The following is a 21327-nucleotide window of genomic DNA, read 5'->3' as shown; positions in this document are numbered from 1 at the left end:
TTGTGTTGCTGATATCCTCAAAATGCATCCGGAGTCTGCCAGTGCAGACTGCTTATCACATGCCTCTGTATGACTAACCTTCCTGTGTGATGGGGATTTTTTAGCATCACCTAGTTAGCTTTTTTGACACACTGTACTCCACTTCATATAGTCTAGGGTAGCTGCACTAATCCACATGTACCTAAATGTGTTTATATAAAAAATTGTCACCTGCCTGGGAAGTCGGACGCCAGCCGGCAGAGGGAGGTGTTGGAACTTCCAGCTCGCATGAGTAAAATGGAAATTAACATCGACAGGCGCCAAGAAATACACTCGAACATTCAAAATGGTTTTAACTTCATTCTTGTTAAGTTTAACATGGACAACCTGAGACAGTGTTCAAGCGGTCCTCTCGCCAGCCCGAGGAGTGAAGTGAACGTCCAAGTGTCTAGTGAAATGCCTTCCAGTGCTGTGAGTCTCAAGCAAGTATTGACCCCCCCCCCTCCAGTGCTGTAAGTGTTGACCCGTCTCAAGCAAGTATTGACCACTCCTCCAGTGATGTAAGTGTTGACCCGTCTCAAGCAAGTATTGACCACTCCTCCAGTACTGTAAGTGTTGACCCGTCTCAAGCAAGTATTGACCACTCCTCCAGTGCTGTAAGTGTTGACCCGTCTCAAGCAAGTATTGACCACTCCTCCAGTGCTGTAAGTGTTGACCCGTCTCAAGCAAGTATTGACCACTCCTCCAGTGATGTAAGTGTTGACCCGTCTCAAGCAAGTATTGACCACTCCTCCAGTGATGTAAGTGTTGACCCGTCTCAAGCAAGTATTGACCACTCCTCCAGTACTGTAAGTGTTGACCCGTCTCAAGCAAGTATTGACCACTCCTCCAGTGCTGTAAGTGTTGACCCGTCTCAAGCAAGTATTGACCACTCCTCCAGTGATGTAAGTGTTGACCCGTCTCAAGCAAGTATTGACCACTCCTCCAGTGCTGTAAGTGTTGACCCGTCTCAAGCAAGTATTGACCACTCCTCCAGTGCTGTAAGTGTTGACCCGTCTCAAGCAAGTATTGACCACTCCTCCAGTGCTGTAAGTGTTGACCCGTCTCAAGCAAGTATTGACCACTCCTCCAGTACTGTAAGTGCCGGTGTGGCGAGGGTAACAAAAGAAAACCCGAGTGTCTTAATTGTAATTAGCAAATGTGCTCAAGAACTCACTCCAAACACTACCTCTTGTACCTCTATGAATCCTGAGGAACGTGCAATGATTATACAAGCTAAGAAAGGTACAGGCAGGCACCTGACCTTGGCACAGATGAAAGAACTCTTGGATATTACTGACCCTGAAAAACTGTCACTTACAAGCAATAGTTTGCAACTTTTGAACTTTGTAAACAGTTCTCTTCGTAAAGTTTATGAACGTTATTACCCACGACAAAATCTCTCTTAAGATTCTCACGTGGAATGTGAGAAGCGTACGAAGGAGGCTGTTTCATCATATGATGTACGCTGGTGCCAACAACATTGATGTACTCTGTATGTATGAGGATGTGTACATGTATATATAACATAAATAATTGTGTAACTAGCGTCAAAAGATTGTTATTTGCTTAGCTAAACGAACTAGAGGGTTGAGTTCCTGAACCGATTATGTGCCTCTGTAACCCTTTACACCACCGCCCACGGGATGGGTATGGGGTGCATAATAAAGAAAGAAATTGAATTGCCTGCAGGAACCATACACTGCAAACACAAAAAATATAACCCCACCCAAAGAGCTTTGGGTGGGGTTTAATTTCAAAGAGCTTTTTAATTTCTTAATTTCAAAGAGCTTTGGCTCTTTGGTCCCGCCTCTCAACTGTCAATCAACTGGTGTACAGATTCCTGAGCCTACTGGGCTCTATCATATCTACATTTGAAACTATGTATGGAGTCAGCCTCCACCACATCACTTCCTAGTGCATTCCATTTATTAACTGAAAAAATTCTTTCTAACGTCTCTGTGGCTCATCTGGGTACTAAGTTTCCACCTGTGTCCCCTTGTTCGTGTTCCACCCGTGCTGAAGAGTTTGTCTTTGTCCGCCCTGTCAATTCCCCTGAGAATTTTGTAGGTGGTTATCATGTTTCCCCTTACTCTACTGGTGTACAGGTTCCTGAGCCTACTGGGCTCTATCATATCTACATTTGAAACTGTGTATGGAGTCAGCCTCCACCACATCACTTCCTAATGCATTCCATTTACTAGCTACTCTGACACTGAAAAAGTTCTTTCTAACGTCTCTGTGGCTCATTTGGGTACTAGCTTCCACCTGTGTCCCCTTGTGCGTGTACCACCCGTGTTAAAAAAATCCATCCTTGTCTACACTGTCAATTACCCTGAGAATTTTGTATGTGGTGATCATTTCTCCCCGAGCTCTCCTGTCTTCCAGCGACGTGAGGTGCAGTTCACGTAGTCTGTCTTCATAACTCATGCCTCTTAGTTCTGGGACTAGCCTAATGGCATACCTCTGAACTTTTTTCAGCTTCGTCTTGTGCTTGACTAGGTACGGGCTCCATGCTGGGGCTGCAGGATTGGTCTTACATATGTGGTGTACAAGGTTCTGAAGGATTCCTTCCACAGGTTCCTTAAGGCAGTCCTGATGTTAGCCAGCCTCGCGTATGCTGCCGATGTTATTCATTTGATGATGGCTTCAGCAAAGGTAGCTTCAGGGTTGTGTGTTCGTGTTCTCCAGCCCCCCCCCCCCCCCGCCTTCCCACTCGGGGCCCGCCCCTGCACCGCACCCCCGCGTCCAGTCCCGCCCTTGCATTGTGGGCCCCCTTCTCCCCGCCCCAATCCTCTCCCTCCAGCTCCTGGCCGTTCGCCTTCCTCCCTCTTCCAGACCCCGCCTCTGGAACGTGCCCCACCCTTCCCATCCCAGCCTTCCCCCCTTCCATTGTGCCCACCCCAGCCTTTCCACCGTGCCCCCCCTCCACCCCCCCCCTTCCCTTCTCCACCATGACCCCCAAATTCATCCTTTGTGTGACGTCATTAAGGCTGGGATTCACTCCGATATAACGGTATTGGCCACATTTGTTTATTGTTGTTGCCGTAAGGTGAAGTCCCCAAGCGAGATGACGCTTGGCTCGAGAGGGTCTCCAAGCAGTGGTCTGTTCACATCAGTTGGTCCTCAAACTGCCCAGGAGTTGCCTCCGGTCACTTATATACAAGGACGATAACTACATTCACAATCACTGTTTTGGTTATCAGCACTTCCACCATATTGTTTATGGGGTTTAGCAGCTCGGTACAGATGAGTGTCTTTGTTGTACAGGCTGACCCCCCCCCTGTTAGGTCTGCTGTACAGGCTGACCCCCCCCTGTTAGGTCTTTGTTGTACAGGCTGACCCCCCCCCGTTAGGTCTGTTGTACAGGCTGACCCCCACCCTGTTAGGTCTTTGTTGTACAGGCTGTTGGACGCGAGCAGCCGCGTCCAACAGCCAGGTTGACCAGTCCAGCATCCAGGAAACCTGGTCTGGGACCGGGCCGCGGGGACGCTAAGCCAAGAATTCATCTCAATCATCTCTAGAAGGTATCCGAATGTCAGTGATAGTACTCCAGCTTAGCCAGAGTGTCAGTTCACGGTCAACTGGAGCTGTGTGGTTTAGGAGGCCGGCTGTAGTGTTCACATGATGAACATATACATAACATATGATGAACATAACACCAACATGGTGTGGGTCACGTGTTTGTATATCCTGAATGTTGGCTGATACCAGAGATGTTCCCCTGTTTGTGGCAGTGTTGGTGTCCTGCTGCTTGTTCAACCCGTTCTCGCACTTTCGTATAGTCAATATTGACTTACTAAATACGTGCATATGTGACATATTAATTTATTGTGACTATTTTAGTTTACCTAGAAAAGCTTCATAGAAAATACCGACCTTACCTAACCTTCTTAGTATGTTTGGATAAGCATCTTATTGCTTCGATAAGGTAAGGTCGGTGTTTTGTTTGAAGCTTTTCAAGGTAAACTAAAATATTAACAATAAATTAGTATGTCACATATGCACTTATTTAATAAATCAATATTGACTAAGAAAGTGCGAGAACAGGTTGGCTTGTTGATATCTGGGGTTGTGGTACACGTAATTATCTAAGTGTAGTTACAGGATGAGAGCTACGCTCGTGGTGTCCCGTCTTCCCAGTACTCTTTGTCATATAATGCTTTGAAACTACTGACGGTCTTGGCCTCCACCACCTTCTCACCTAACTTGTTCCAACCGTCTACCAACACACACACACACACACACGTACGTGTGTGAGTGTGTGAGTGTACTCACCTAGTTGTACTCACCTAGTTGTACTCACCTAGTTGTGCTTGCGGGGGTTGAGCTCTGGCTCTTTGGTCCCGCCTCACACACACACAGTGTGTGTGTGTGTGTGTGTGTGTGTGTGTGTGTGTGTGTGTGTGTGTGTGTGTGTGTGTGTGTGTGTGTGTGTGTGTCCGTCCGTCCGTCCATTCACTGTGCCGCCCCCACTGAACCCCCTCCCCCCCCCCGCCCCTCTACAATTCCCCCCTCAAGCCTGACCTTCCCAACTGGAATGAAGGGGACAAGGAGGAAAAAAACTGGATAACGGCGAGTCCCAAAAAAGGGGGCAAAAAAAAGGAGCAAAAAAGGGGGCAAAAAAGGGGCAAAAAAGGGGCAAAAAGAGGCAAAAAAAGGGACAAAAAAAGGGGGAAAGGGGGGAGGGGGGGGTGAAAGGTCTCGGGTTCCCGCTCACACTATGCCATCCTCCGGACTTAACGAGCGTCTCATTGACGTCCATTAACGTCCCCCTTACTGGTCTCGAACCCTGGCCAAGACGACCAACCACCCGTGCCCCCCCTGACCAACCCCCCCCACACCTCCTACCCCCTCCCCCTACCAATATAGCCTCCCTTCTCACCCTGGAGACACCCTGGGGACACCTGGGAGACACCCTGGGGACACCTGGGAGACACCCTGGGGACACCTGGGAGACAGACAGACAGGCGTCCTCCCAGGTGACCTCACCAACCCCCCCCCCCCCACAAAGCGCCCCCGTTATAACCACCATTACTCCAACTCGGGTATAAAACAAAAAAAAATTGGGCAGGGAATAGAAGAATGGAAAAGATCAATTGCGCTAGAAACCCCTTGGAAAGGGGTGGGGAGGGGGTGAGAAGATGAGGGAATGGGAGGTTTGGATGGATAGGAAAGGAGGTGGAAGCATAGAGGAAAGAAGTTAGGGGGGGTTATCATAGGGGAGGGGGGGGCCGGTTAAGTGGGGGTTGGTGGTAAAAAAAAAGTAATGGTTTACAACAGCCAGACGAGGGGAGAGGGGGGGGGGCACAGGACCCACAATGGGCCAAAAGTAGGCACAAATAAAAGTACCGACATAATAAGGAGCGTGATCCTCAGGAACCCTTACTTATACTACAGGATAAGAATATCCTTCATCCATATCCCTTATGCAAGATCCAGTACCCCAGACATAACTCGCCGCCGACCACAATACCCAAAAGGAACTATGAAAGACAATTTAATCAAAACCAGCGAATCCTCTTATGCTTAAGTAACAAGTCAAACCACGATATAAGACACTTCAGGAGTCTTGAAAGATCAGGCCAAGTTATAGCCGAGAATATCAAGGTAGTTGGGGGTTGAATACCACTGCTTGATGGGGTTCTGGGAGTTCTTCTACTCCCCAAGCCCGGTCCGAGGCCAGGCTTGACTTGTGAGAGATTGGTCCACCAGGCTGTTGCTTGGAGCGGCCCGCAGACCCACATACCCACCACAGCCCGGTTGGTCCGGCACTTCTTGAAGAAAATTATCTAGTTTTCTCTTGAAATCGTCTACGGTTGTTCCTGCAATATTTCTTATGCTTGCTGGGAGGATGTTGAGCAACCGTAGACCTCTGAAATTTATACAGTGTTCTCTGATTGTGCCTATGGCACCTCTGCTCTTCACTGGTTCTATTCTGCATTTTCTTCCATATCGTTCACTCCAGTATGTTGTTATTTTACTGTGTAGATTTGGGACCTGGCCCTCCAGTATCTTCCAGGTGTATATTATTTGGTATCTCTCTCGTCTCCTTTCTAGTGAGTACATTTGGAGAGCTTTGAGACGATCCCAAAAATTTAGATGCTTTATCGGGTCTATGTATGCCGTATATGTTCTCTGTATTCCCTCTATTTCAGCAATCTCTCTTGCTCTGAAGGGGGGAAAGTTAGTACTGAGCAGTACTCAAGACGGGACAACACAAGTGACTTGAAGAGTACAACCATTGTGATGGGATCTCTAAATTTGAAAGTTGTCGTAATCCATCCTATCATTTTTCTGGCTGATGCAATATTTGCTTGGTTTATTCCCTAAACGTTAGATCGTCGGACATCATTATTCCCAAATCCTTGACATGCTGTTTTCCTACTATGGGCAGATTTGATTGAGTTTTCTACCCTGTATTATGTTTTAGGTCCTCATTTTTACCGTACCTGAGTACCTGGAATTTATCAGTTAAACATCATTTTATTTTCTTCGGCCCAGTCGAAAACTTTATTAATATCTGCTTGTAGTTTTTCAATGTCTTCAGTAGAGGCAATTTTCATGCTGATTTTTGTGTCATCTGCAAAGGATGATACGAAGCTGGGACATATTTTTGACTATCTCTGATATGAGAATAAAAGCAGCGGTGCAAGGACTGTACCCTGAGGTACAGAGCTTTTAACTGCGCTTGGACTCGATTTTATATGGTTGACTGTTACTCTTCGCGTTCCGTTCGATAGAGAATTGAATATCCAGTGTCCTACTTTTCCAGTTATTCCCATTGACTTAATTTTGTGTGCTATCATTCCATGGTCACATTTATCGAATGCCTTTGCTTAGTCCGTGTATACCACATCTGCATTTGTTCTGCATTCTGTTGCCCAATACACCGGGAGGCTCCAGCAAAAGTGGCACAAGTACCAGATCTCATGAGGCCGAAGAGGCGCTTCGCAGCCAACACCAACAAACTAGAAGTTAAAATTGAATTGATTAATCCAGTGAGAAGGCTGACTGGAAAAACAAACAAATATAGAACTTGTAACAAAATTCTCATGCAAGGCATAGAATAATTGACTTCTGAAGCGTGTAAAGTCTGCTTGAAGCATCTGCCTCTGCGGAGGGTCAACAAGAGAATCACTCTAGAAACAGAACGCAGACCATTCTGCAAAAGAAGGAAAACAATCACGGAAACATTTAAGCAGACACGTCAGTGACGAAGGAAAGTAAATCTAAACAGGAGATGTAAGCAATAGAGGAGACGCTGAAGTGGTTATACCAGTCTGAGGGAGATGTAAGCAATAGATCAGACGCTGAAGTGGTTATACCAGTCTGAGGGAGATGTAAGCAATAGATCAGACGCTGAAGTGGTTATACCAGTCTGAGGGAGATGTAAGCAATAGATCAGACGCTGAAGTGGTTATACCAGTCTGAGGGAGATGTAAGCAATAGATCAGACGCTGAAGTGGTTATACCAGTCTGAGGGAGATGTAAGCAATAGATCAGACGCTGAAGTGGTTATACCAGTCTGAGGGAGATGTAAGCAATAGATCAGACGCTGAAGTGGTTATACCAGTCTGAGGGAGATGTAAGCAATAGAGGAGACGCTGAAGTGGTTATACCAGTCTGAGGGAGATGTAAGCAATAGAGGAGACGCTGAAGTGGTTATACCAGTCTGAGGGAGATGTAAGCAATAGAGGAGACGCTGAAGTGGTTATACCAGTCTGAGGGAGATGTAAGCAATAGAGGAGACGCTGAAGTGGTTATACCAGTCTGAGGACATTAACTTTGAACACAGCTGTACAAGAGATAAAGAAAAACAAAAAAATATATGTTTCACATATGCTAAATCAAGAACCTCCACCAGTATTGGACCTGTACTTAGAAGGCAAGATTTATATACAGAGGATGACAAAGAAATTAGTGATATCTTAAAAAGCCCAATATGAGGCTATGTTTAGCACCCCAATAAACAACATCAAAGATGAAGGTCCGGACAGTTTCTTTATATATGACATCTAAGCTCAATGTAATATATATGATATTAACACGAACTCGCAAGACTTTGAAAGATAAATTGACAATATGCCCATGCACTCAGTCCTTGGTCCTACCTTGAGGTTACCTGGAGGTGCTTCCGGGGCTTAGCGTCCCCGCGGCCCGGTCGTCGACCAGGCCTCCTGGTTGCCGGACTGATCAACCAGGCTGTTAGACGCGGCTGCTCGCAGCCTGACGTATGAGTCACAGCCTGGTTGATCAGGTATCCTTTGGAGGTGCTTATCCAGTTCTCTCTTGAACACTGTGAGGGGTCGGCCAGTTATGCCCCTTATTATGAGTTAATGTCCTCACTCATTAAGTTCAATATTCATAAAGAAATGTAAAGTACCAGTAGCACGAGCGCTCAGTGTAATATGGAGAAAGAGCCTGGATACAAGGGAGATACCAGCAGCACCTGAATCTGCAGATATAGCTCCTCTGCACAAAGGAGGTAGTAAAGCTTTGGTAAAAAACTATTGACCAGTTCCACTAACATCACATACACTTTGTTTTTAAGTGATTAGGAATCAAATCAACAGTTTTATGGAGAACAGTGAACTTCAGAACCCAGGACAACATGGATTCAGAGCGGGAAGATCCTGTCTGTCACAGTTACTCAATCACTATGACAAAATCACACAAGCATTAGAAGAAAAAAAAACGCAGATGTTGCATCCACAGACTTCGCAAAGGCATTTGATAAATGTGACCACTGAGTGATAGCACACAAAATGTATTGGGCAATACCAAGACACACTCAAGCTTGCTCTAGGATTTTAGCAGAAATTGCTGTCGTACACCAAGCTAAGCCTCAGCGAAGTGCAAGAGACGTCTGGTGGACACAAGGAGTGGCGGGCGAGGCCCCTGGAGGATTATTACGTCAGATAGTCAACTACAGCTGGAGTCGAGTAGGACCTTCCTGTCAGTCAGCGCTCTGGAACACTGGTTCACATTCAGGAGTGGTTGTGCTAACTCCATCATGTGCGGAGAGCTTAACAGAGCTGCTCCACAGACCAGTACTTGCCGATACATTCCAGGAGGAGGAGAGCAGTCCCAATTTAGAAGAGAAGATTGATGAGGTGAGCATATCCCTGGAAACACAAACCGAAACTGTCTCTATTTTCCGCTTGTTACAACTTATAATAAAGTTGTTACATCTTGGCTTAACGTGTTTATGACGTATTGGAACGTTGTTACAACTTGCTATATTGATTGTTGTTATAAATGGGAGTCTGTACTATGCGGGATATAGTATAGCCTGGATATAGGGGAAGTAGTTAGCATTAAGAGTATCACATATGGGAGATCTAAAAGGCCCGGCCCCCAAGTGGAATATCCACAGAATAATAATTGGCTACACAATGTCAGTCTAGAGGTTGATCATAGATCTCCTACACAGGAAGAATGGATACTCCTTTACTAACTTACTTACTTATTAACCCCTTAACAGCCCCCCATATACATTCACACCAATAGCAATAATAATAATTACTTTACCACACTATCTTACGTTAAAAGCCTTGATCCACATAAGCAGGATACATGGTTTACACTGAGAACAAGCTAGGGTAAAGTACTACTAGTTAAGAACTGAAGTTTGAAGCAGCTTAGGGTAGTGAGACCACGTGGTACCCTAACACAACCCAACACAACACTACACTTAAGGTACCCAAAACACTGGCAAATACTACCCCGGGTCTACACAAATCGTTCACTTCCAGAGTAGGCACACTTAACAACACCGTACTTAACTTAGTGTTACAGGTATTCAAGGTAAGGGAAGGAAGGAGGAGAAAAGGTAGAGGGTTGCAGAGCATCTCGACACCACGAACGCCAGCTAGAGAGAGCCCATCTCCACTCTTCTCCCTCAGTAGACTCGCTGCCAGCAGACTACTCAACTAATCGTACAGCATTCCTATCCCAAGTTTACTCAGGTTTACTTTACAAATGATTAAAAAGTATTAGTAAACATAGTTGGTGCCTATTTTATCGTTTAATAATCAACCCCAAGTCTTTAAATGCTCTTTGAGAAACAAGAATAGTCTTACGTCTGGCAGGGAAAATACAAACAAATGCACCTCGTGATGCGTTTCCAATACTATAAGGCAGTTTATTTCGCTCAATTTTGACCTCTGGTTTCCAATGAGGAACCCAGGGTTGTAACAATTGTTATAACTGGTTAGGTGTTAAAACTTGTTCGAACGTTGTACCAATGTCGTAGTTTCGGTGTGTGTTTGGCGAGTGAAGTGAGCAGTAATGAGAGCAGCTGGAGGAGCAGTTCACCCCCCCAGCCCGGGGCCAGACATGACGGGTGAGGGCTTCTGAACATGTCATTTCATACCCTTCTCGTTTCCTTTCTAGAGAGAACATTTTGAGAACTTTGAGGCGATCACAATAATTTAGGTGTTTTATCATGTCTACGCATGCCGTACTTGTTCTCTGTATTCCCGTAAAGGGTTCGAATCCCCAGATTGCTCTAATTGACGTTGCCATCAGGCGCACTAAGTGGCTGCAGACCACCACCACTAACAACCCACCAAAACAACCGGGCAGGTATTAAACTCATCACTACCTTCAAAGATCAGTGACAAAAACTTGCTGTTGGGGAAAACTGCTCAACAAAAGGGAGCAGCAGCCGCCCGCCTCGCCACCTCCGGCAACACATATCACCACTGACATCACAGCCTCGCCACCTCCGTCAACATATATCACCACTGACATCACAGCCTCGCCACCTCCGGCAACATATATCACCACTGACATCACAGCCTCGCCACCTCCGGCAACATATATCACCACTGACATCACAGCCTCGCCACCTCCGTCAACATATATCACCACTGACATCACAGCCTCGCCACCTCCGTCAACATATATCACCACTGACATCACAGCCTCGCCACCTCCGGCAACATATATCACCACTGACATCACAGCCTCGCCACCTCCGGCAACATATATCACCACTGACATCACAGCCTCGCCACCTCCGTCAACATATATCACCACTGACATCACAGCCTCGCCACCTCCGGCAACATATATCACCACTGACATCACAGCCTCGCCACCTCCGGCAACATATATCACCACTGACATCACAGCCTCGCCACCTCCGTCAACATATATCACCACTGACATCACAGCCTCGCCACCTCCGGCAACATATATCACCACTGACATCACAGCCTCGCCACCCCCGGCAACATATATCACCACTGACATCACTGCCTCGCCACCTCCGGCAACATATATCACCACTGACATCACAGCCTCGCCACCTCCGGCAACATATATCACCACTGACATCACAGCCTCGCCACCTTATGGGTCACTCTTCATCACATTCAACTCGTGAATGACTCGGTCGGACTGATCACCTTGTTTGGTTTCTTCTTAATATAACCTGCTGCATACGGGGGGGGGGGGGGGGGATGACGTGTGCCATGGGGGGGGGGAATGACGTGTGCCATGGGGGGGGGGGGGGAATGACGTGTGCCATGGGGGGGGGGAGACGAGGCCTGAGGGGGCTCGCTGCCTCATCACGTCCCAATCAGCAAGTCCCCCTCTAGCGTGGAAGCCTAATCCTGTATACCCAATCATATCTATACAGTCTGTATTTTGGAATACAAAAATAAGTCCCCTTCCCTATTCCCATAACCTCCCTTCCCTCTCCTAATACTAGCCTAATTGCCTCTCTACCATCCTTAACCCTCACCAATTCCCCTCCCACGCCCCTCCTGGCCTCTACCCCCCCCCCCACTCACACAGCTGGTGGCCCAAGATGAGACGCCCCACTCCCACAGCTGGTGGCCCAAGATGAGACGTCCCGCTCCCACAGCTGGTGGCCCAAGATGAGACGCCCCGCTCCCACAGCTGGTGGCCCAAGATGAGACGCCCCACTCCCACAGCTGGTGGCCCAAGATGAGACGCCCCACTCCCACAGCTGGTGACCCAAGATGAGACGCCCCACTCCCACAGCTGGTGGCCCAAGATGAGACGCCCCACTCCCACAGCTGGTGGCCCAAGATGAGACGCCCCACTCCCACAGCTGGTGGCCCAAGATGAGACGCCCCACTCCCACAGCTGGTGGCCCAAGATGAGACGCCCCACTCCCACAGCTGGTGGCCCAAGATGAGACGCCAAGCTCCCACAGCTGGTGGCCCAAGATGAGACGCCCCACTCCCACAGCTGGTGGCCCAAGATGAGACCCCCCACTCCCACAGCTGGTGGCCCAAGATGAGACGCCCCGCTCCCACAGCTGGTGGCCCAAGATCAGACGCCCCGCTCCCACAGCTGGTGGTCAAAGATCAGACGCCCCGCTCCCACAGCTGGTGGTCAAAGATGAGACGCCCCGATCCCACAGCTGGTGGTCCAAGATGAGACGCCCCGATCCCACAGCTGGTGGCCCAAGATGAGACGCCCCGCTCCCACAGCTGGTGGCCCAAGATGAGACGCCCCGCTCCCACAGCTGGTGGCCCAAGATGAGACGCCCCACTCCCACAGCTGGTGGCCCAAGATGAGACGCCCCACTCACACAGCTGGTGGCCCAAGATGAGACGCCCCACTCACACAGCTGGTGGCCCAAGATGAGACGCCCCACTCCCACAGCTGGTGGCCCAAGATCAGACGCCCCGCTCCCACAGCTGGTGGCCCAAGATGAGACGCCCCACTCCCACAGCTGGTGGCCCAAGATGAGACGCCCCACTCACACAGCTGGTGGCCCAAGATGAGACGCCCCACTCACACAGCTGGTGTCCCAAGATGAGACGCCCCACTCACACAGCTGGTGGTCCAAGATGAGACGCCCCACTCACACAGCTGGTGGCCCAAGATGAGACGCCCCACTCACACAGCTGGTGGTCCAAGATGAGACGCCCCACTCCCACAGTACATAATTCCCAGAGGAAATTTTGATCAGCAAATCACTGTGACAGGTGATGTAAGACCTTTATCTCAACCCTCTTGACAGGTGACAACAATAGTGAACCAGCTGAACACTTTGTGAACCAGCTGAACACTTTATGAACCAGCTGACCACTTTGTGAACTAACTGAACACTTTGTGAATAATTACTGCACTCGACACTTGCAGTATCCAAACATCAGCACTTCAATTAATTACGTTAACAATGACATTGACACTCTCACTAAGATAATCCAATACATGTAATTACATTAATCACTCTGATTAACACTTGATTACGTTACGTTAATCACTGTCACTAAGACAGTCAGTAACCAATCATTAGGATAACACTCCAATAATTATAATTACACTTATTATTTTATGATAGACACACAGTACAGAAAATAACTGGTGTACGCGACCTGTACACCAGTTATTTTGGTGTAGTTAGCAGTTACGCAAATACTTACGAACGTGTACATCTTTCCTCAACCTTTGACGGCTTTGGTTACATTTATTAAACAGTTTACAAGCATGAAAACTTGCTAATCAACTGTTGTTGTTGTTATAAACAGCCTCCTGGGGCTTCGGAGCTCATCAACTGTTTAATAATTGTAAACAAAGCCGCCAAAGATTGAGAAATGATGTACAGGTTCGTAAGTGCTTGCGTAACTGCTTCATGAGTCTGGCCCCAGGTGTACATCAGAGCCCTGGGTGGCACACACGCACTCTCCACTGGGACAAGGGACACACACACTCCACTTCGACCCCCACACGAAGATCACCTCACATTAGTAAGTCCCACAGCTTAAGGACAAACTTCCCAACAATGTTCACTAATTCTGAGTTACTGCTTCACTGGCAACACTTGCTTTAAGACCTAACAATCCACACAGTCTCGAGTCGTTAAATACGACACTAGTTCACGGGAGTCCCTACACAAGACTCTTCAGGTGTATAATTAAGGGGCACCTTTACTGTTGCTCTATACCTGTAACACATGGCTCCACAAGGTTTCCCCACACAGTCTCTTAACCACACAGTACTTAGTACCTTAGTACTTTAGAAACTTAGTACCCAGATGAGCCACAGAGACGTTAGAAAGAATTTTTTCAGTGTCAGAGTAGTTAACAGATGGAATGCACTAGGAAGTGATGTGGTGGAGGCTGACTCCATACACAGTTTCAAATATAGATATGATAAAGCCCAGTAGGCTCAGGAATCTGTTCACCAGTTGATTGACAGTTGAGAGGCGGGACCAAAGAACCAAAGCTCAACCCCCGCAAGCACAATTAGGCGAGTACAATTAGGTGAGTACAATTAGGTGAGTACACAACTGGCGATGGCTTCTCTGTGACCCTACTGGTCATGTAATGACAGTAAATCCTTGTTTAGATATTAATCCAGTCTCACCTTCAATCTCCAGTATTACAGATGCAAAAGTCACTAAATTACAAAGGATTTATGGAAGCTCTAGAAGCTTCTAGGAGCCGGTCGGCCGAGCGGAGAGCACGCTGGACTTGTGATCCTGTGGTCCTGGGTTCGATCCCAGGCGCCGGCGAGAAACAATGGGCAGAGTTTCTTTCACCCTATGCCCCTGTTACCTAGCAGTAAAATAGATACCTGGGTGTTAGTCAGCTGTCACGGGCTGCTGACTAACTAGCTGCTTCCTGGGGGTGGAGGCCTGGTCGAGGACCGGGCCGCGGGGACACTAAAAAGCCCCGAAATCATCTCAAGATAACTCAAGATAACTCAAGATAACCCTCTAGCTCGACCAGACAGCGTCTCTCCTGTCCCGTGTTCCTAGTACCGATAAGCCTTCTTGGGTTCCAGCGATGGGCTGGTGGATTCTGTGGCGCCATCACCTGACAACCAAACAGTCAGGGCTCCCAGGCTTTGTCTGAGAGTGCCTCTGATTACACGTGGCATCTTTTCTAGCATTTCACGTCATAGCTAGTTCAACGGCATCCCGCCAGGGGCGACACGTCCCAAGAGGGGAAGGGAAGATGCCCCTCCCTTCCCTTCTTGAGGGGAAAGGGGTTGAAGAGAATGGTAATAGGGGCGATAAGCATGTTAATGTGCGTGTGCAGGAGCTGCCCCTGCACCACAACCCCCCCCCCCCCCCCAAGGTCTTTACAGCGTCCACAAACACACATTACACAGCCACGCAAAATAAATTGTAACACAAATGACGCTTGAAGTGCAGGAATGTATTTGCTGTGAGCACAACCTGAACCACTACACCATGTCCTCACCTCGCACACTCACGCATCACAGTATGAATTATGAATTAGCGTTTATCGGTGCTGAACCTGCCTCAGCCCCCTATCCGGCCGCCCGCCAGCCCCCCCTATCCTCCTAGCCAGCCCCCCTACCCGCCCGCCCGCCAGCCCCCTACCCGCCCACCCGCCAGCCCCCTTCCCGCCCACCCGCCAGCCCCCCTACCCGCCCGCCCGCCAGCCCCCTACCCGCCCGCCCGCCAGCCCCCTACCCGCCCACCCGCCAGCCCCCTTCCCGCCCACCCGCCAGCCCCCCTACCCGCCCGCCCGCCAGCCCAGCCAGCCCCCCCTACCCGCCCAGCTAGCCCCCCCTACCCACCCAGCCAGCCCCCCTATCCTCCTAGCCACATATATAATGCGGCAGATGTGCGCGGGTGAAGCAGTAGGCGGCGCGCTAATACACACCTCGTGGCGCTGGGCTCAAGCACCGTAACATTGAACACAATTACCCGACACCCAGTACACGCCGGACCAATTTGCGTGCGCGTGGCCATGCACGCCACCCGCCAGCACTCTGCTGCCTCCTGGCGGGTGGTTCTTGTCCGCCTCGTGTGTGTCTTGCTTGGATGACGTTCTGGGAGTTACCTGCTTGATGGGGTTCTGGGAGTTCTTCTACTCCCCAAGCCCGGCCCGAGGCCAGGCTTGACTTGTGAGAGTTTGGTCCACCAGGCTGTTGCTTGGAGCGGTCCGCAGGCCCACATACCCACCACAGCCCGGTTGGTCCGGCACTCCTTGGAGGAAATGATCTAGTTTCCTCTTGAAGATGTCCACGGTTGTCCATGCAATATTTCTTATAGTCGCTGGGAGGACGTTGAACAACCGCGGACCTCTGATGTTTATACAGTGTTCTCTGATTGTGCCTATGGCACCTCTGCTCTTCACTGGTTCTTTTCTGCATTTTCTTGCTATTATCTAATCTACTTAGCGTGAGAGGTGGCCACACACCAGGAACCTGTTCCCCCCCTCCCCACACACGTGGCTTGACACCCCTCCCTCCACAAACAGGTGGCTTGCCCCCCCCCCCCTCCTTACAGTAAACTGTTTATATGGACCACGTGACAAAGATCTTTAAACTCTATACTGTCATCGTGGGTACTATGGCTGGTAACACTTCAATCTGATTAAGAATTTGGTATGGTGTTGCGAGTGTGTTGACCACCGGGGGGGGGGGGGGGGGGAGGGGGGAACACTACCGCTGCCAAGGACGTCGGGCAACACCCCCGCTGCCAAGGACGCCGGGCACCACCCCCGCTGCCAAGGACGCCGGGCAACACCACCGCTGCCAAGGACGCCGGGCAACACCACCGCTGCCAAGGACGCCGGGCAACACCACCGCTGCCAAGGACGCCGGGCAACACCACCGCTGTCAAGGACGTCGGGCAACACCCCCGCTGCCAAGGACGCCGGGCACCACCCCCGCTGCCAAGGACGCCGGGCACCACCCCCGCTGCCAAGGACGCCGGGCAACACCACCGCTGCCAAGGACGCCGGGCAACACCACCGCTGCCAAGGACGCCGGGCAACACCACCGCTGTCAAGGACGTCGGGCAACACCCCCGCTGCCAAGGACGCCGGGCAACACCCCCGCTGCCAAGGACGCCGGGCAACACCCCCGCTGCCAAGGACGCCGGGCAACAACAACAACACTGGGGGTACTTACACTGCGCGTTTGGCTCCACCACCGGCGACGGACGGCTCCACCACAATACTGTGTCCCATCAGGTTGTATCCTGCAACACAACACTGTATTAGCATACAACAACCATTCCCAACTCTCACTGTATAAGGCACAACAACCACTCCCAGCTCACACTGTATAAGACACTACAACTACTCCCAACTCTCACTGTATAAGGCACTACAACCTACCTAGTCCTGGTAGGTCCCGGACCTTAGTCCTGGTAGGTCCCGGACCTTAGTCCTGGTAGGTCCCGGACCTTAGTCCTGGTAGGTCCCGGACCTTACTCCAGATAGGTCCCGGACCTTACTCCAGATAGGTCCCGGACCTTACTCCAGATAGGTCCCGGACCTTACTCCAGATAGGTCCCGGACCTTACTCCAGGTAAATATAACTGATATTTACCCCTGTAAATATAACTTTATAAACTATATTATTTGTTTATATAATATATATATATATATATATATATATATATATATATATATATATATACATATGTATATATATATATGATTGTAAACCTCAATCATGTCACCCCCTAACTCTTCACCTATATATATATATATATATATATATGCCTATACTTGCATAAACCACAAGTGAAGATAAACAATCTTTGGACAACACCCACCAGTGGGACTCGAACCCAGAAAGCACAACTACCTTCCAGTAGCTGGCATAACTAGTATGCTTTAACCCACTACGCCATCAGACCTTACAAAAGAAGTAGATAGTTCGAGATATATATATCTCAAACATCTCTACCTCCCGAAGGCACCAGATGAGTGAGGGGTCAGTCTGCAATTTTCGTCAAGCCACTGTCAATGTGAGAGAACTCGTGTCCAGCTTATAAGCCTATACTTGCATAAACCACAAGTGAAGATAAACAATCTTTGGACAACACCCACCAGTGGGACTCGAACCCAGAAAGCACAACTACCTTCCAGTAGCTGGCATAACTAGTATGCTTTAACCCACTACGCCATCAGACCTTACAAAAGAAGTAGATAGTTCGAGATATATATATCTCAAACATCTCTACCTCCCGAAGGCACCAGATGAGTGAGGGGTCAGTCTGCAATTTTCGTCAAGCCACTGTCAATGTGAGAGAACTCGTGTCCAGCTTATAAGCCTATACTTGCATAAACCACAAGTGAAGATAAACAATCTTTGGACAACACCCACCAGTGGGACTCGAACCCAGAAAGGTACCTTCGGTGGTGGTGGTGCCTTCGGGAGGTAGAGATGTTTGAGATATATATATCTCGAACTATCTACTTCTTTTGTAAGGTCTGATGGCGTAGTGGGTTAAAGCATACTAGTTATGCCAGCTACTGGAAGGTAGTTGTGCTTTCTGGGTTCGAGTCCCACTGGTGGGTGTTGTCCAAAGATTGTATATATATATATATATATATATATATATATATATATATATATATATATATATATATATATATATATATATATATATATATATAATAATAAATATATAATAATATAATTAGATTAAATTTGCCTATGTTTATTATTCAACTTTTTTCTTTGCTTTCATTATTACCTAGGTTGCCTAGCCTCGCCATACTCCCTTACTCCATTGTACCCCTGGCTTTGCTTGTGTCTCAAAATGCAAATTATTACTTACTGTGTACCTGAGAGTACTTGTAAGCAATCTACCTCATTTTTCTTTTTTGTTCATTTCGTGTTTGTCTTGTAGCATCTCATAATGAATACCATCGGAGCCTGCCGCCGTAGAACCGCAAAGGGCCAGGGCAGATTGAAGTTCAGAGAGAAGGGATCGTTAAAGGGAAATCTGAGATGGGTGCAGAAATCATAGTACAGTATAAGAGGATGAGATTCAAGAACAGGTTTATGAAGAAGGAAAGATTGAGGAAGACGAGAAGCAGAGATAACAGAAGAAAAGTGGGAACCCAGTTCGGCCGCGGCGACCTGCGCTGGGTCCACCACAAGAGTACCACGGAGGTGAAGGACCTGCGAGAAATCAGGAACAAACTTACCCTATATTGTGGATACGCTTCCAGATCTGCAGCAGAGGTGTTTCAGACGTAATGGTGGCAACATAAGACTTCCAACACTTAAGCTTAGCTGTACGGATGGTCCTACGGGCCACCGTACTCACCTTCCGAAACAAAAGAAAAGAATCAGCTGTCTGCTGGCGGCGGTCTCTCTTCCAGGCTGCACGCTTACAGGGACAGTCCAAGCACAGTCCACATTCCACCAGGGAATACACTTCCGTGGTCCCCGAGAGGAAGAGCAAGGAATAGAGCGGAGGGCAGCGTCGAAGACAGTGTCATGAAAAAGAAGGGCACAAGGGAGAGGCCAGAGAGAGCAGCACGGAGGGTAAATAGGTTCCAGTCTGCCTTAGCAAACTGCCACCTAGGGAAGGAGAGGGGAGGGTGAAAAGAAAACAAGGTAACAAGGATGGGGAAAGGGTCACTGCCATGGAACTCGTCAAGAACTCGTCCCGTAAGATGTTGGAAATTTCCAACAGTTATTCTCATCCCTAATACAACAGGATGTATTTCCTGTATTAGGCTACATACACATCTAATATTCATTTACTAATCCTTAGTACAATGGGATGTACTTCCTGTACTGAGCGTAATAATTAACTAACACTACTAATACGTAGTTTAGTATTATATTGTTTACTGTATTAGGTTGTGGAACATCATGTAATTTCTCCTAGAATTGTGTAGTGTTGCGTCAGCCACTCACAGAGACTAAATTTCCACATATCAGTAGATTTAATACAAGTATAACCATTTACTTTCCCTTATTAGGAATAATTATTTAGTAATAGGTTTACCTTTAGTATACAACAGTTTACTGGAATTTCTTTACCCAACTTAATCGCTGTTCCAGTAAATCATATTATGATCTAACATCATTTCCACCACCAAGCAAGTATAGTTTTATTTGTGCAGTCTATATTAACTGACTTGCACTGTGAGACTTAAACATCACCACATAAATTATAAAGTGTGTTCATAAACGCCCCCTTCCCTATTTAGCTTTAATAAATAAATATAATTTATGCTCGAATCCTCACGGTGAGCTATTGCCCATGCGCGACTTTCGGTAAGGAGGAGAGAGGACTCTCGCTATATTCGATCAACAAGCGTGACGGTGCTCTGAGGAGGTCCAACACATCTTACCATCCAGATGGCATCCTTACATCCCTAGATGCTGGATCGAGGACGCAGCTTACCAGAATCACGGACACCAGTTCGGCAGGCATTTTTACCTTTTAGTATCATTGATGAGCTCACAATAATAACTAATATAGGTAGCCATGTCGTGACGCTGCAGGCGTACCAAAATTTCCCTCGTGAGTGCAGCTCTTTTTCCCTCTAAATACCTGGATAACCCTTTGTATTTGTGTAAATACTAGTTTAGGGTGGAAATTACAGAATTATCATTGTTGCAGCATGGTACAACACCCCTGAGGATGCATGTGGCCGCCATACTCTCACGTGTTTCAAGTAGTGCTATCTCAAGCTGGTTCCAGACTGTCGTATAGTGGACTGCATCTACGTCCCTCTGTTACAGCTGAGATTTAATCAGTTTTTCATTGTAGATAGTATTTAATTATTCAGAGTCCATATATTATGGTTTTACAAACCATGTATTACTTTTATGCATTATTAATTTTTACATTGCAGTAGTATTTCTTGCATTACATATTTTACTCATTATCTATGTGTGTGCATATTATACTCATTATTATTATTGCATAATATATGTTACACATAGATTAATCTTATAGAATACCCGCCAAAATGTGTCATGGGAGGCTGGTTTTAGAATTATATAATTTAGTCATTGCTTAATAGAATTTATTCACATATAATCATAGATCTATAAGCCACTGATTTTCTCATTTCATTACTCATTCTGGTCCTTTGAGCTATCTTAGAATTAATCATTAATTTGCATCCTTAAAATTATACATTTTATCAGTATTATACTGGAGCCAGATTTCCCCACATAAGATCCAAGTAAAGAGACGACGAGCATAGAGAAAGATCAAGACAGGAGAGGGTGCGAGTCTGAGAGTCCAAATGAGTGGGCTCACCAGAATTCAGAAGAGATTGGGAACAAAAAGAGGATGAACGGTTCAAATAGGCGACCCCGGGTGTTTGTCAGAACATCACTCCAGAGGGTATGTCGACAAAAAAAAAATCATCCAGGAGGCGCACAGGCTCCGGCAAGGAGTCCAGTAGGTGTTTGAGATCGGGAAGAGAAAGCGAGACATTTGGGGGGAAGTAAATGGAACAAACCGCGTACCATTTACGCACAAAGACACGTGCAATAGAACATTGGAGAAGCGACGGATAAAGTAGGGGGACGAAGGAACATCAGTACAAATGAAGAGAGCACAAG

At 47.7% G+C, this 21327-nt stretch overlaps 1 protein-coding gene across 2 annotated transcripts in view; it reads right to left on the bottom strand.

Moving 5' to 3' along the window:
- Imp (IGF-II mRNA-binding protein) overlaps positions 1-21327 on the bottom strand; it is a 426087-nt gene that overhangs the window by 348054 nt on the left and 56706 nt on the right. For both annotated transcript variants that reach the window (XM_069324365.1, XM_069324366.1), the window contains exon 2: positions 16903-16972. In XM_069324365.1, coding sequence (XP_069180466.1) covers positions 16903-16972 — 70 coding nt within the window. The remainder of the gene's footprint in view (positions 1-16902; positions 16973-21327) is intronic.

This window comes from Procambarus clarkii, chromosome 14, assembly GCF_040958095.1.
Source record: "Procambarus clarkii isolate CNS0578487 chromosome 14, FALCON_Pclarkii_2.0, whole genome shotgun sequence".
Lineage (NCBI taxonomy): Eukaryota > Metazoa > Arthropoda > Malacostraca > Decapoda > Cambaridae > Procambarus > Procambarus clarkii.
The sequence above is the reverse complement of the archived record's forward strand: the minus strand, read 5'-3'. Positions and strand labels throughout refer to the sequence as shown.